This window comes from Carassius gibelio, chromosome A4 (assembly GCF_023724105.1).
Source record: "Carassius gibelio isolate Cgi1373 ecotype wild population from Czech Republic chromosome A4, carGib1.2-hapl.c, whole genome shotgun sequence".
Taxonomy (NCBI): Eukaryota; Metazoa; Chordata; class Actinopteri; order Cypriniformes; family Cyprinidae; genus Carassius; species Carassius gibelio.
The window spans coordinates 28,709,948-28,727,704 of NC_068374.1; the positions used below are offsets into that span (position 1 = coordinate 28,709,948).

General features: G+C 37.3%; 1 protein-coding gene across 1 annotated transcript in view; it reads right to left on the bottom strand.

Annotated features, from left to right (window-relative positions):
* Positions 1–226: 226 nt before the first annotated feature.
* LOC127976158 (transmembrane protein 178B) overlaps positions 227–17,757 on the bottom strand; it is a 77,885-nt gene continuing 60,354 nt past the window's right edge. Inside the window, exons 4-5 of the mRNA XM_052580373.1 lie at positions 6,288–6,425; positions 227–3,831 (exon numbers count right to left, since the gene is read on the bottom strand). Of these exons, the coding sequence (XP_052436333.1) occupies positions 3,581–3,831; positions 6,288–6,425 (389 nt within the window). The 3' untranslated portion in view covers positions 227–3,580. The remainder of the gene's footprint in view (positions 3,832–6,287; positions 6,426–17,757) is intronic.

Sequence of the window (17,757 nt, forward strand, 5' to 3'; positions counted from 1 at the left end):
AAATATATTCCCACTCAAGCTTCCCATCCTACCCAAAAAACTGAACAAAAGTTGACATTTGTTGGCTGTGATGTAGACACATTTGTCTGAATGTAACATGGAGTGTGTTCATGAAAACAGCAATCCTGTGATCCTGGGCCCATATTGCCTACATGCCCAACGCTTCATGATCTTCCTCTGAGGAGAGTCCTTAAAATCCCCACAAAGCTGACAGTCAGACTGTTACTTCTTTTGTTTCTTCTCTTTTTTTTTTTTTTGTTACCACAGATTCTATAAGACTGACTGAAATGTCTCACTATAAGCATCACAATGGTCCATATGAAGCTTATGAGATGCAGTTCACTACCTGCTTTCAGTTTGGCACTCCGTCTAGGAACAATGCCAATTAAGCAATTAAGAAAAAGTGTTCTTTCTGCCCTTCAGTGCTTTTTGATTGAACATCCCACTTTGCCCTGTTGAAGAAAGAAAGAAGGAATGAATTGAAGTATGTTTTTAAATCTTGTTACATGTAATTCTAAATTAGGTTTGTGCAAGGATGGCGTTTTGGTTTTATTTGAGAAATGTTGTGTACAACCAGCGACTGACCCCAATTATGTCTTTGCCTAGGAGAGTAATCCGTGGACTGAAATACATATTTTCCTCCTAAGTGTGTCAAGGGATACTATCTTATATAAGGCCAGATGGGCTTGTTGCAAGATGCCTCTAAAACAGATTGTTTCTTGTGTATTTATGCAGGTTTTCGGTTGCATGCATATTGTAATCAAGCCTTGTGGAGTTTGTGGGCTGCATTTGGTCGATTTGTCTTCGGGCTCTGCTTCTGGAAAGTGTTAAGAAGTCTTCTGGAGTTCTGTGAGTGTGGTTTGATGTTTATGTAATTTCATGGCTAATTGCATTGTCAGCATGCAACAAAGTCTTTTTATTACTTTAATGCTGCCAAACAAATCACCCAAAGCGCCTATGAATATGTCAGAAATGCTCCGAATGCAGCTTGTTTCCCGAATGAACACAATGAAAACTCTCAAAATGACTGAACATGTTAAAGGAACTTGAGTATTAGCAGCAGTGACCCATGATGCTTTTTCCTTACTATTGCTATTTGGAAGCAGGTGATATTTAGGTTGTTTAGCTTCAGTTAAAATTAAACACACCTGAAACCGTTAAAGGGATAGTTCAGCAAGAAACCAAATATGTGTGAGTTTTTTTCCTCTGTTGAAGAAGACATTTTGAAGAATGTAGGTAACCAAACAATTGCCGGTAGCCATTAATTTCAATTGTCCCCACCATTTCTTTCCAAATGATGACAGAATTTTCATTTTTGGGTGAGCTATCCCTTTAATCAACAATTACAGGAACTTCTAGACAGGTTATGCCAGAGGATAAAAGTTATACATTTTAAACTAGTTTTTCCATGACTTTTTTTGGTCCTTTTTAATAAACAAAAAATACAATTATATGTATTGCACGCACAATGAGCAATTAATGGGCAATGAAATATTTTTGTGCATTCTTACTATATATCCATTATTGAAATGTTTGACATTTCATCACTTTTGATTAATTCAATTACTTTTCCAGGGCTGGAAATCACAATTCCCTGATATTCCTAGGTCCTCTATGATGATGTGAGTCTGGGGGTCTTTCCATGACCCATTCAATCTCTTAAAGGTTGTCTTTGTCAATGTTTAGGTATACATTAGTGCCCATTCTTTTACTGACAGACTTAAATGGGCACCAGCTGCTGGCCGTCATGAACTCTGTGGAAGTCCTCTATAGAGGAACTTAATGCGAGGAATTCTATGAAAGAGAGCTGGCAGGTATTTGTTTTGGCAAATCTCCCTTCTAGAAATCTGTAAACATGGTCTTGCAGCAGAGCTAAATCTCCTAGTGTAGGTTTTTGGCATGGTTGAATGAGTGTGCCAGTTCGCCAATGACCCTCGACGCATGTGTTCCATCATAGTGCGCCGTTTTATGGCTGCTCAAGTGATTGTTTATGCGTTTATAGCATGTGAAATGGATAATAAAATGTTCCCGATTTTAAAAGCGAATGAGTGAGAAGAGAAATAATGCAAACAGCTTGAGGGATTGTATTAAGTTTGTGCGAACCACTCGTCCTCCACGTTGAGGTCACGATTCCACAGAAGTACCTCTTTTGTGCACCACTGCGGTCTCATGTAATCAGGAGGCACTTACATACCACATCCTGTTTTGGGAGGTCCCTTTAAGTAAATAGACACATGGTTAAACAGAGTAGGAAGGTGGATTCAAATGGGGATTTCTTTTATCAGCGCATAGATGCTTTTAGAAGAGAAGTCAGCATGCGTTACCATCAAATGGCATAAATGCCTCCTTCCAGACAAGCTTAAGGCAGTATCAGTGTGATGTTGAGTTGTCTTTCTGTCTCTCTGCGTACTACGTCAGTCGTGTCTACAGGGACAAAGTGGTCGGCTGTCTAAAACCGGATATGAAATCTTTCCTTTTCAGTAATTCTTGGTTCAACAAAAGCCTACCTGATTTCTCCCAAGGCAGGTTTTGATTTTATGCATAATATATATGTTACCTTTTGTTATCCTTTTCTTTCTTTCTTTTTTTTTTTTTTTTTGTATGGAGACCAGCAAAACACTCTTACACACTATATTAATAGTAACTAAAGAATTTGCACACTTCCTACACCCTCATTCACACTGATGATGACCGTTATTACTAAAAAAACGAAGAAAGAAGCACATAATAAAATCGAGAGTATGTTAGAAATGTCCGCTGAGACCATTTGGACATGAAAAAGAAATAAAACATGGAAAATGCTTTCAAAAAATGTCTTTCCTGTTAGGATTTTTTTTTTTCTCTTCTGGAATATTATAGGTATTATTTTTCTCTTAATAATTTGCTGTAGAGCAGTAGCAACATAACGTCATGAGCAGGCATCTCCAATTCCCAAAATCTTCGTCATTTATGCACAAGCGGATCCTTTAGCCACATCCCAGTCATTGCGATAGTCTCCAGGGTCCGAGACAAATCGGCAAGTTTTGACACAACAGATCCAAACTGCATCCAAGTTGTTGTACAGTCATGTGAAAGAAGCTTGGTCCTGGTGCTCCTGATTCGTCTGAACTCCTGGGCTTCAAACATTGGCACTGGTCCTCCATACTTGCATGTGGTGCCGTCCAGATACAAATACAGTAGTCTCCAGGTTTGGCAGTTTTTAGGTGTCAGCCTACATGTCAATATCAATCCTTGCTGCGTCGAAAAAAGCAATACTGTCTGTTTCTTTGCTTCATTCATTACCATTTTCTTGTGCTCACGAAAGTCACAACTTTGACAGAACAAATGTTTTTCTTGACGACGGAAAGTCCCACTGATATTATCTTATGAATTTTTTTTTTTTTTTTTCCTCATTTAAACAATCAGGACACTCAGGTGTAGATTCACACACATGGTTAAAAATGGCCTGGTTGGTGAGATTAGAAATTATTCTAAATGAGCATGATTTTGATCTTCAGTTATGTTTTTTTTTTTTTTTTATGTTTTGTCCCTCATTGTCCAGCTGCACATGTAGGGCTCTGGGAATTTTAGAGGCCGTCCCTTAACACACTGTGCCGTTTTCTTGGCGGGATTTGGGGCACGTGGAGCGAGGGATCGGCTGTATGGAGGGCGCCAGCGTGCAGAAGAAGCCGGCGATGAGGGACAGGCCCAAACCACCCCAGGCGCAGAACATTGACCAGCCGTATCCGTGACTGATGTCATCTGGGAGGCCGTACATGTAGCGAGGGTAACGGGACAGTTCAAAGTTGATGCCTGCTACACAGGTGCACAAGGAAATGATGCAAAATGTGCCTGGAAAAAGAGAAAGACAATCATCAGAATATTTCAGTAGCTTTGATCCTAAAACTGAATAAGTCACCTTTGCTGTATGCTTCAGCATCCCAACTGAAGTTTAGTACATTTACTCTGATTACGCTGATTTTGAGAGAAATTCAGGGATTTAGTCCTGTGGAATCAATATAGAGCAGGGGTTCTCTGCCCCTCGAGGTCCACTGTCCCGCAAAGTTCAGCTCCAACCCTAATCAAACACACCTGCCTGTTGTGATCCTGAAGACCTTGCCAAGCTTGTTCAGGTGGGTTCAATTAGTGTTGAGAACCCCTGCTCTCTTTTGACTTGTACAAATAGCGGTCTTGCATTCTAAGCTTATACTTTAATAAGCAGCCAAAAAATAAATAAAAGTAGGCTACAGCAAACACAAATGTTGAGTAAAATAGACATTTGTAAAATTAAGAATATTTTTTCATTTCTCACTATTAGCTGCTAATTAGCATGCATATTACTAGCATACCGGCTGCTTATTAGTACCTTATTCCGCATTACCATTTTTTCTCCAAGTTTTTGAAGAAAAGTTTTAGTTCACCGACCATTCCGCTGTGAGCTCAAGGTGATACTTCAGCAATGTTAAAATAGGTGTATAACTGCATTATTCTCTAGTTTTGGTCTCTATTGACTTTCCTAATTATATAAATATGATGGTTTTAGAATAGCTATAACTGCTTATATAATATGCAAATATTTGCAATGTAACTGAAATAGGAGGACTGGAGATACTTTTTTATCTTCTACCATTCAAATATTTGGGGTCAATACAATAATATGCATTTAGTTTAATAAATAAATTTTAATTCAGCACAAATGCATTCAATTAATTAAATGTGACTTCTACAGTTTCAAATATATGCAGTTCTTTCTTTTTTTTTTGTACTCTTCAAAGAAAATGTTCAGATAAGCGATGTTTCTTGAACACCAATTCAGCCGGTTAGAATGATTACTGAAGAGACATCTAGAAATCCATTGATAATTGTAAGTGAATTTGCAGCAGTAGCTTCCAGTCTATACACTGTCATTGATTACAATTAATTTGAGCCTGTGTTTAACGTGCGGTGCTCCAATGGCTGTGCTATACAAGCTATGGTTGTTTTATGTCATTACATAACATTGCAGTGACATTCCATCATGCAGTTGCAGACTCGGGATATTCACATCTCTACTTTCTCAAGCCTTGTTACATATATTACAAGCTTTATCTGCAAGTCAAGCCCTGTATAGATGACGCTGTCATAACGTGTTAGTTGATAAAGAGCTCTAACAAACTCATTTTCCCGCACCATGTGACCGACAGCACATTCAGTGGGGATTCATCCTGCCATAATCTGACCCTCAACACTCCTTCTGCCTTTATAATTCAGCATCTTAATTGGCTTTTTAATTGCCATCTCATTATTCAGGCGCAGGGCATCGCATTAATCCAGCGCACATCTTAATTGCATCTCCGCTTCACTCTCTATGGCGCCGCCGCCGCTCTTATGGGAGCGGAGAGAGTGACGCAAAACAAGTCAGCCGCTTCCTCTGCTCGACGCCGTTAACAGAATATCAAAATGCACGGTAACGAGGCCACAGGCTGTGTCGATTGGTGTGAGCATCTGTGTAGTGAGGTGATGAGCTTGTGGGTGCATTCAAAAAAACTGTGATGCTTGCTGTCGAGAGCCTCGATATTGGTTGGCGTAAAGTGAGATAAGAGATCAGGAGATAATTGATATTACATAATTGCTTTAATGTCGGCTTCCTGGCTGTCGCTCATTAATTAATGCAGTCACGGAGTGACTTGCATAGGAATTGACTACCACACTGAGCTTAGCACACAGCATGGCTGAGAGTGGATGTTTATTATGTTACCTGCTTTAGCTAGTCTTACTTTTGTGATTTTATGTAATAAATATTCATGAAATCATTTTAAATAATTTCATAATTTAATTATACATATATAAAATAGTATACATATGGGTGTGTATGTATAATATTATACATTTATATATGTGACTTTTATTATGAAATGTTTCTTAAACTAACAATATAGTCAGTTATGGTTATTCGGTGAAGTCGCCTATTCCAAAAATATTTAAAAAGTAATTTGCTTTTTATTACTAAAGTGTATACTCTTCATTATGTTGATATTTTATTAAATGGTCTTTATGGTATATATATAAAATTCTAATTTCATTCATTCATTAATATATAACAAACTATATATATATATATATATATATATATTTATTTCCTAAATTTCTAGGGCACTTCTTAGTCCTGTTTAAAGTTATGGGCAGTGGAAGGACAATTTTTACACCGTAAACACATTTTATTTTGTATGTGTGTTTAATCTATATAATGCAATTTAATAAAAAAAATTGTGTATATACTGTAAATAGCCTATATATTGTCCATGTAGGTTCGTTTTGAGTTGACTTACCACCCATGAGGAAGAGCAGACCTGCCACATACTGCATGAGGCCACGGTCCCAGCAGCATCCCAGCATCCCAATGATCCATCCGAAGAGGATTATGGCCACCGCCATTCCCATAAATCCTGCCGTCATCCTCCGCAGATCTGTGGGTGGTGAGAAATAAGGCAAGTCAAACACATGACTCAGAGCTGATAAGGTCACGGCTTGGACACGCTCGGCAAAATGATGCATTTCAATGAGCGCTTCTATAAGCACTCTACTATGTTCTGTTTTATAATGTTATTTTCTCATATTCATAGCTTTTGTTTTTTTCAACCAGCTTCATCAGATGATCCATGGGATGCTTTTAACTATTAAATGACTTCTTGTGTGTTCTTATGACTGTCTAGCATTTGACTGGTAGTTTTTTGTAGCAAAATTCAAAACTGAAATGGAAAATAAATATAACTGCATATACAAAGTTCAAAACCTTTATAAATCCTGCAATAATGCCCTGCTTGAGTGTTTGAGTGTGCAGCCACACGCTGAGTGTGGGACAGGGTTGACTCTGTGTTAGCCAGAGGGTAGGTCGCAACATTTGTGTTCGTTAGCTCTTTTTAATCTCACAGTTGAATTCTCACAGTACAGGAGAGGTGGCAGGCCCAAAACGCCAGCCTCGGTGGCTTATGCCAGCAAACTGTGAAAGGGTCACCGAGTTCACCTCCAGGGCAGACACGCCACTAGATGAGCATGCTGTAAGAGAGATTTTAGTACTTTCTAATAGAGATGCAATGTTAAAAGCTTTTTTTTTTTTTTCATCAGTCATATAAAAAAGAAAATATCAGAAATTTTTGAAACCGCAATTCATCATTCCCACATCTTTGACATGATATTCAGCAAATGCTTGTTTGTTATTATTTAAATTGAAAGTGGCAAGTTTCATGATCATATGGAAGCCAGTTTCCTCATCTATGAAAACTTGTGGTGTTTGCTTTTCACACTTGTCTCAAATTTCCTCAATCTCCAACTTTAAATCTTTATATTCAGTGTATGTCTATTTCTTGCAATTGCAACCTATTCTTTTACTTTGTGACTGTTTGTTGTATTTGAAACACTGTATCTCAGAGTGACTGTTTCCTGTATTTTTCCTGTACTTCATTTTTCACACTTGCATCTGTTTTCAGTAATTGCGACTTCAAAATGTGACAGTGACTTTCTTGTATTTGCAACTTCATCACAGTGCAACTATTTGCTTCTCATAACTGTGACTTTATCTTACAATGTGACTTCATTTAAATGTAAAATTTAAATTTCTCACAATTGCTATTAATTTCGGTAATTGTGACAATATCACACAATGTGACCTTCTCATATTTGCAACTTTGTTTCTCACAATGCAACTTTTTTCCCTGTAGTTGCAAATTAGTTTTTTGTAACTGTGACTTGGGGACCTATCCTGGTGCAATGCGATGCCAGCAATGGCGCAAGTGTTTTTTTGCTAGTTTCAGCCCGGCACAGTTGTAATTTTCACACCCTGCACCATGTTGTTTAAATAGCAAATGCATGTGTGCCAATGGGCATGCTGGTCTGAAAACGAGGTGTGTTCTGGCGCGTTGCTATTTTGAGGCAACTGAAATAGACTGTGGCATCGACCAACAAAAACCTGGTCTAAAGTCTGGTGCAATATTTATTTATTTATTTATTTACTATGTAAAAAGCACATTATTAATATGTGCTTATAGATGGGTGCACAATGCACGTACACTTTGCTCACGAGCCTATGGTGAAAAGGGTTACACTTATTACACATACATGGATGCGCATCAGCACACAAACATTTTTAAAATTGAAATATTTAAGGATTAAAATGTAAAAGATTATTATTGTGTACATAAAAATACCTACATGTCATAATGGATAGTCTTTGCATGTATCACAAGCAGATCCATTTCCCTCTCTAGAGAAGAGTTCAGTTTTTCTTCTTGCAAATTCCACCATGTAAATAGCGAATCTGCCATGGTGCGAGACAAGTGCAACTGGCTTTAAAGGGAATGGGAGATGAAACTCTGATTTGTTTATTGCACATTACACCCATAACACACCCATTACACATTAAGAGAATAGGGACAACCCTTTTAAATCATGCATCGGGCGTGCCAACCATTTTTCCCTTCCTTAAGCAAAAGTAGATTCGGACATGCCCTAAGCGTAATTGCTCCATGCACTTTAGACTATGCACTTAGATCATTAAAATAGGGCCCATAATCTCTAATGTGACTTTCTCGTATCTGCAATAGTTTTTGGGACTTAATCTCATAATGTGTTTTTTTTTTTTTTTGTATTTGCAACTTTATTTTTCGCAATGTAACATTATTTATTGAGGTTGCAACTTGTTCCTTGTAACTTTGACTTAATCTTACTCTCACAATTAAAAATTTGTTGGGGAAATTGCAACTTTATATCCCACAATGTAAATTTCAAGTACTTGCAACTTTTTCACAATGGAACTATATTTACTGTAGTTGCAATTTGCTTCTTGTAAGTGTGACTTAATCTTACACTGATTCTTGCAACTGAACAAATTTTTGAGGTAACTGTGAATGCGTCTCACAATGTGGCTTTCTAGAATTTGCAGCTTTGTTTCTATAACTATGACTTAATCTTACACGGTGACTTGCAGTTAAACAATTGTTTAAGTAATTGTGACTTTTTCACAATGTGATTTGTAGTAATTGCAACTTTATCTCTCACTGTGGCAGCTTTAGATCTCTGTTTGACTTTAAAAATCAATTTTATTAGTTTTACTCATCTGAACTTTCATGTTTGGTTGTATTTCTCTCCCTTATAAGTATCTTGGAACTGTTACTTCGCTGTCCTTTGAAGGAGCTCAGTTATGACCTTTATATATGGTTTACTGCAGTATTGCCTCAATAAAATTGAGCAGAGCCTTCACAACATTGGAACAGTTGGTGTGAAACAACCAAGGTTATGTTTTAAATTGATCCTTTAAAAAGAGTTTAAAGCAAAGTTAGCCAAGTCATACTATAAAATACATTGTGGTGTAAGAAAACAAGAGTGTTATTTAAACATTGAGTCAGACTACAAACACTTCACCACACACCTCATGGAAAGCTTACTTGGGTACAGCCTTATTTTAGTTGCTTACGTCGGAGCCCATATAATCTTTGTTACATAATAATATGAATTTCGTTGCTGTAGAAATGGGGTAGTGTCAGTGTGCATGTAGGCAACAGCATGCATTGCATTCTGAAACCATAAGTGCTCGGGTATAGTCATATAAATTACTATATATGTCCATGCAGCGTTTTAGCTCTGTGGTCGTCAGTTAACAGAACTGCTTTATGAATATTTACTTAAAAATTAACTATTTTTATATTATTACTATTGCTTTAAATGTGTTGCAGCTTTGCAAAAGTGGTTCTCTGTTTTGCATACCGAGTGGTAACTTTCCATTGTGCGTTTTCTGAAATATTTATCTACCTAGCAGGTGTGAAAAAAAAAAAATGCTTGATTGTCTGGAGATTGTGAAAGAGTTTCTTATGCAATCTGCAGACTGATGCTAAACCAGACTGTCAGCATCATTCAAAATGTATATTAACTAAAAAAAAAAAAAGCATGTCAACGAGAGTACAAGAGCGGAGAACACTAGATTCTAGCTCTTCTGGAAACAGGCCAGGAAAAGTCTCTGTAGTTGGCCCGCTCCTTTTGTTTGATATTCTTGTCGTTTTTGTATCTCTGTGTTTCGTAACCTGCTGGGCTCCCAAATGTGTCAGGTTCTGCCAGATCTTTGTTCCCCTCGCTCTCAAGCACTGAATGAGAAAGCAGACTGTAAATGCTGTACTGCAAGCAAATGTGTGCTCTAAAGGGCAGGGTGTGTAATTATATGTGGCACTGGATCTTCGCCAATTAGATACTTTTTAATCAAAGAGGGGGAAGTATATAGACTGTACTGAAGCTTGATTTCTCAGAATTTGTGACCTGAAATGTCAGATCTCTCAAATTGCAGTTTTTCCACTGGAATATGCCATAAATTCTTGAAATGATGGACTTTGGACCTTGACTAGCTTGTTCAGGTTTGTTTGATTAGGGTTAGAACTAAACTCTGGAGGAAATTGGATATTGAGGGCCAGAGTTGAGAACCCCTGACTCAAAGGTTCATTTACGGACCTTACAAACCTGCTTGACTTTTATTTTTGTTGTGGAACACAATGGAAGATATTTCAAAGAATGTTGGGATCAGAACCCATTGATTTCTTTGTATGGACCAAATAAAAAACACAGAGGCCAAAATCAAACACTGTCTGTACTACTTTTGAATAAGTAATTCAAGACCTCTCCAAAAAATAAGTTTTATATAATATGGAAGTAATCCAGACATACTACATTGGCCTTGTTATCACTGTCACGTGACCTACCAGTGTCAGTTGTTGCATCACTACTGTACAAATCCTCTCCCATGACTTTATAGGTATAGTAATGTGTCCATTAAATGCGAATCTCACTGTAAATATTAGATGGTCCGGGGACTTTTTGCCTACTGTTTTATGAATACTGTGAATTTGGACACATACTGTTACCAGGGAAATATGCAAATTTGGAGACATTTTTTCCAAATATTTTACTTTGAGTTTCATGGAAGGAATGTAATTTAGTTTTTGGGCCCTTTAAATCACCAAAATACCTCTTAAAGTCATCCTGAAATGGCTTTCCCAACCCATTAATATCCATAATGTGACCTGATTTGAGTGAAATGGCTTTGAATAACAGAGTATTAAACAATAAAAGGTGTGAACCATTGGCAAATTATGTTGTGAAAATTTTCATATCAGAATCAAGCCAGGAATTCTTTCAGAGTTGATGAAAGATTATTAAAACAAACATTTTATTTCTCTTTTTGTAATACTGTGAATTGATGAATTGTACACATAAAGACTAAGGCAGCATATAAAGTAAGTAAATTATGATTTATATTCAAATTTAAGCCTTAATTTAGGATTCAAATATGCTGAACTAATTTTTTTTACCCAAATCCACTTGGGATCAATGTTAAAATTAAGTTTCTTCCTCCCCCCACCCTCTCCTTTTCCAATGTGAGCTCAGTTAGCAGCAATACACTCGTTCAAGTTTGCACACGATTCCCTGAATGATCTGTAAACATCCTGCGATAAATCACATAGCCTTCTTGACTTCAACTTTAAAATCCCTCTAAAAGAAGTAAATGTAGACTTAACCGCATGATCTAACCACATAATGGCCGTACCACCGCAAGCTAACGGGAAACATGATTGGTACAGGATGGTTTATGGTGGATTACAGCGTAATCGAACTGGGAATCAAATTGTGGCATAATTAAGTTAGGATTATTCAGCACTCGAAGCCTTGTAGTCCTTTATGTACAAATCTGGAGTCTTATAAACATATGCTAACTGAACGATAGTAAATAAAGGTCCACCTTATGAACAGGAGGTCGAGTAGAAAAGGGCCATGTGCTCTCTCCTGACAGGAAACTAATGGCCACACCTGCTCAGAAGAAACTGATTTGCATGCCAACCATCTATAGCATCCTTTGTGACAGAAAGGCTGAACACAAACCTGCTTGAATCAGTGTTTAGTCTTAGCCAGTCTAGGCCCTGAAAGCCCTTGTCAGCATCCCATTCAGATGATGTCAACCGTGTCTCGAGTCATACAGCAACATGTTTACAGGAAATCGAATCAGAGTGGGAAACACAAGCCTCTTTTCATCTCTGACCTTTTAAAGAGGGTGCTTCACAGTTGCATCATTGTTAAAGGAAGGCCTTTGTCTGGAAATGAGATGTGTTACAGGGAGCACATGCAAATTTGAATGCTGGGGAACAAATGAAATGATAGTGGGGATATTGCTTGAGGAATAATGCGCGTCAGCTTTATTTGCACTGCTTTGACAGTTGCCTTTTACTATGAGGACAGTAAGATGTGAGTCAGAGTGGATTGTGTCGACAATTATTTGTTTAGAGAATAATTTAGTGAAAGAGAAAATACTGAAACTTCGGAATCGAACCTGCAATTCTCACATAAGCAGCCTGGCTTAATGATCTGCGCAAGCTGCTAAGCCAAAGCACCGTCTTTTATTTTCTTTATCTCCTTCAGTGGCTTATTAGAAACAGCCAAAACTATTATTTTGACAATAGCTGCACAGAATGACACCGACACTGTTTCTTATGTTTACTTTTACGAAAACGTAGTCAAGTTTTACCGTCAGCCACAATCTTTGGGGCTTTGTTTTTCTCTATACCTCTTCTCTCTTGTGTTATTCCCAAAAGTGGTTGTAATTTAGTTTAATATGTCAAACTGATTCCTAAAGTCTGTAAAAGCATGTCATGTTCTTCACTGAAATGAGTCCGCATGTTTTAGTGCCGCATGTGGTGGTTTTTCTCTCCTGGCTTTGGGAGAGGATGACCGTTGTTGATTTTTGTTTCGTTTTTCTGTGTTTCTTTTTTTCCCCTCTCTGTGTGGAATGGCCCCTGAAGGTAATAGAGCTTAATTTCATTACCCTGTGTCAACCGCCACTGGGGAGAAAACAATTGCGAACTACAATTAGATTACAGAAGACGGGCTGGGAGAAGCTGGATGAACATCATACTTGTATGCTCAAGGGAAGCATGTGTGTTACTGTTTACAAGGTAAAGGTGATGTAACCCTGCATGTAGTTGGCACGACTTACAAGTCGTGGGAATAGCATGCTAACATATGTGCTATTTCTGCATGTGCACTTAAAATATGCAGTATATTACAGTATATGCAGTAATTTAAAAAATTTACTGTTTCTACTCTAACTATTCTCAGTGTACAGTATACAGTATTGTTACTTATTAAATTTAGCCTTAGACGTTCAATTAATTAAATTAATGTTAAATTCAGAAACCGATATCAATACTTTTCGTATTGTTCCAACTGGAGTTTTCACGTAGCAGGCATCATATTTAATGTTAAGGGGTTTTCATGTGTTTTTAATAATGTGTGTATTTCCTGAAGTAGAAATGCATCAGAACCATTAGCAGTGCACCATTATGACATTATCAAATCCAGCTGAGGGCAAATTCTACATTTAATGATACGCTAATGCATCCTGCTGCTTTACGTGATGCCTTAGCTCAGTGTTTTTCTAAGGCCAGAGACTGTCTAAGTCTGAAGAACTGAGAATCCGTTATTCTTAATATGCCATCTATAGTCCTGTCCTACAGTTAAAGGAGCCAACTGGCTTTTAGATGCACCAGCTTGAGAATGTAGACTTTATTTCTGCTTTGAAAAATGTTATTGAAATGTATTTTCTGCCATTCCCAAGTGCACTAATTTGCCTTACTTTGGCAAAGTTCAGGTACCATTTATTGATACCATCATTTTTGGTGCAAAATCATTTTTGTTACATTTAATTTACACTGAAATATATGCTGCTTGTTTTCAGTAATGAGGCCTATTCATTTTTTCCTTCCTAAAAACAAAAAGAAAAAAACTGAAAAATCATGATGTTATTAATTATTGACAGACAAAATCCTAACTTGGGAATCATATGGAAGCTTGTTTGTGTCATGGGATAAAAACTTTTTTTGCAACTTTTTTTCTCAGAATTGCAAATTGAGTTCTCAAGATTTTTTACAATGTTATGTAAAATCAGAATTCAGAGAAAGTACTTTTTTGTGTACTAGTCACATTTACCTTTTTTTTTTAAATACTTTTTAATACCACAGCAGAAACAAGCTTCCATATAATCACACTGAAGCTTAGCATGTTTTGTTTTTTTAGCACATACTAAAAAGTATTAAATTGCTCTATAAATCACTTTAGATAAACACATGAATGAATCAATGTGAATAGCAAAAAACATTCTTTTGAATCAATTTCAAGACTAGAAATTAAGGTTAGTTAACTTTATGCTGCAGTACGCTTTACAATCGTCTTCTGTTTGGCTCCGAGATAAAGATGGTATCGGCAAATAATATCTGCTCGTTTCAGAGAAGAAAGCAGCATCTAAATTTATGCATGCTGGCGGTGTACTCTGATAAATCAGGGGTCAAATCTTACAGACCAGAAGGTTAAATTGAACAACCACAAACAAGCCGTTCTGGGAGCGCTGTAAAATGATCTATCTAAAGCCACCATAAAGTGTGCATATACTGTCACCGCTGGATATGAGTAGGCATAAAAATTCTGTCTGGACTAAACGTCCTTTCTGACCACCCGACTTAATGCTGCTTAAAAAGACAGTGATAATGCAGGAAATGCATTATAGGGCAGATAAAAAGACATGGATGTATGATCAGATGAGTCTTCTGTTGAGACCAGCCTTGTGAATAACTCCCGCCAATTTCCATTCGCAGAGAATAGAGTATTGAAAGCGAGACTAGCAGAGATGGAAAAAAGAAAAATGTTTTTTAATGAAATGTCAAGGTTGAGCAGTTTTATGGAGTCGTTGGTGTCTGTAGCAGTGCTGATGGCGGGAGCTCGACGACAGCCTATCGTTCAGGCTGCGCCGCAGTCCTGTGCATTACATCAATAAAATGTCGATTTGTGTGACGCCGCATTAAGGCTGAGGAAGCATCACGGGTGATGACTGGCATCGAACATGAGGAGAGGCATGAAACTCAGCACTTTTGCGGCAGACCTTTTGATTTCATTTCCTATGCTTTGAATAACTCAAGAAGCGCTGCGGTTTTTTGATACACTGACTTAGATTCAATTTCAATCTGATTAAGAATGTCGCTTCATAAATCGTGCACGACTGGTTTAAAAGCAACATCTGGAGCATCAACTTTTTACTCCTGTCACACAGCATGATTTTTGAAGCTCACAGTCCAATGCACAAACATACTCTATTTTTAATTACACTACAGTTAGTGCCGGTTTCAAGAGTGCAACTGCATTAAGACTTTTCCTGTTCCAGACCAAAAGTCAGAACTAAGTTTTGCCATGTCCAGGTTTTTCCAAATCTGTAATTTTCTCTCTTTCCTGGAGCATTCACAGCAGGATTCTTATGGTAAAATGTACAACTTGGATTGGAGCTGGAGCAGAATGATAAAGCATTGGAGTACATACAGTAATCTGTGTCAGACCAGCTTTCGGTCTCTGTGTTGCCTGGCTTCTTTTGGAATGATTTTCCCTGATAGACTAAACGTATATGAATTAACTTAATTCACACTCTCAAACAGCATTATTATAGTTCTGAATGAAAAATGGATTTTAAATATCTTATTTGGAAATATTTAAATAGTATCGGTTTCACCGTTTTTATTTTTATTTTGTTTGTTCACTATTAGTTTTAGTTCGTTTTTAGTGTGTTTTCTTTTCTAATTTTCTAGTTTCAGTTTTTTCTTTAAGTTTCAGTATTTTACTGAATTTGCCAACTGATATAATTTACAAATTTGTAATTATAGTTTATTGTCTTTTATTAGCATTTTTATTTTTAATTCAGGTGTGTTTTTACGATTTCTAGTTAACACTGTATACCATATATTTAAAACTAAAAGTAATTTCTGACTGATTTAATATTATTTCAGTTTTTATAAAATATAAAAACAGCATAAAACTGCATTTCAGTTTAGGGTTAGTTATTCCAAATTATGTTGTTAAATTATGTAATTAAGTTATTTTTACTTTGGTTAGCTACATTTTCAGTTTTCTTTAATTGTTCATCTTGAATTTTACTTATGTGGGTGAACCGCAGCCATGCTGGTATTCAGTACAACAGCACTCTTGCTGGCATGGTATTGGTTAATCATCCAAACCCTGTCATGGATGAGTCTGACAGCAGAATGGCACAGCTATGGAAAATGCTGAGTGGAATAGAAGCCTCTGCCAGCTGTCAATCACCGCATCTGTCCCTCATGTGCTCTTTCCACACAGTCATCACAAAATCAACAACAGGGCACAGAACAGGCAAATGCAGCTATTTGATGTGACAGCCGTTTTACATTGTTTATGCACATATGAAAGCTCTGCTACGTGAGCAAGGCTATGAGCTGTGATGCGCTCGCAACCGCAAAAGTGTTTGCTGCTAGGGGCTTAAAGGCAAATGCATCCTGGTCAGTCACCTTTCCTCCTCTTTACTGCCACTCATTCCTGTTTGTCTCCCATGAGGACGGGTAAGGGAGCAGTGTCCTCTTTGTTTCATGTTGGGATTATAGGATGACGCATTTGCATGCTGCTGTCAACTGGACGGACGCGTGAGCACTCACACACGGCAGTGGATTTGCATACTGAGCATCAGGCTAAGCCAAAAGAAATGATGGGAGGGAAAAGATTCTGAGAGACTGCTAATATCTGCACTACTTCTAGGGCTAGAAATGGATCAAATAAATGTAACTCCGTAGTGCACAATGAAAGCTATCTGTAACAACCATCAGCACATTTTTTTTTTTGCGACATCAGTGACTGTTTTGACACTTCTAATTTTAAAGTACGCAAGGGCGCCGTTCCAAATCCTGTTATAATATGCATTTTTATAATGAAGCAAGCAAATTGCAACTGAACTTTACTGCTTAAAAGTTAAAGGTGAAGTAATTTCTGTCCAAAGTTCAACACTGAAATTGCATAAAATATTGTTTTCAAACAGGTTTCCTGTACACAGAATTACTGGAATGGATACTATGGATGCAAAGCCACTATATAAAATGTATTTATTATTTTTTTATATATATATATTTTTCTTTCTCTATCCATTATTGACTATCCATGTAAGATATTTTATTTATTAAATATTATTTATGTGTTTATAAACGTAGTAATTATGTCCATATACTGTAGATAAAGATGAAAGTCATATTTTAAGTAAAAAAGGATGCAATAGAGGGTTAAACCCTTTTAAAAGAGGCCAGATCAAAAGTGAGAGAAATATACGTTAAGCTTTTACAGGTCATCCAGTCTGATCCGTGAGGTTTAAAGTCGTGATGTAGGACAGTAGATTCTGTATTCACCATCTGTGGTGTTTCTTTGCCTGCGTAGATATGAATAGGGTTAAGCATCATGCTTAGATTTAAATCCTGTTGTAGGCATTTTCAGGACTTCATGCTAAACGCTTGTTTAGCTCGCAGATCTTGTCTTGTGTGCACTGAAGCTCTGCAGCATCTGAATGTGCAAAGCCAAAGCAACTGACTGTGCATCTGTTTACACATCAATTCAGAGTAATTGTTAGGTTAAGATGTCTGAGATATTCAAATGCACAGTGTGACTTAACACAGTGTGTCAAGCTGTCAATGCAGAAAGCTCACGCAAAAACAATTTCTAAGTACAAAAAAAACAATGCTTTGAAACTAGATAGGCTTTATGTGTCATTCAGGCGAATGGCAGAAGAACATGCACACACTCATATCACAAAAGAGCTAAAAACCCAAAGGACGTTGGGCCCTGTGGTGTGTTTGGATGGCTTTGTCTCTCTTCTGTCTATGTGCTAAACTGTCACCTCTTCTCTCAGTCAGCATCCCCTATAGTGCAGTCTGGCTCCGA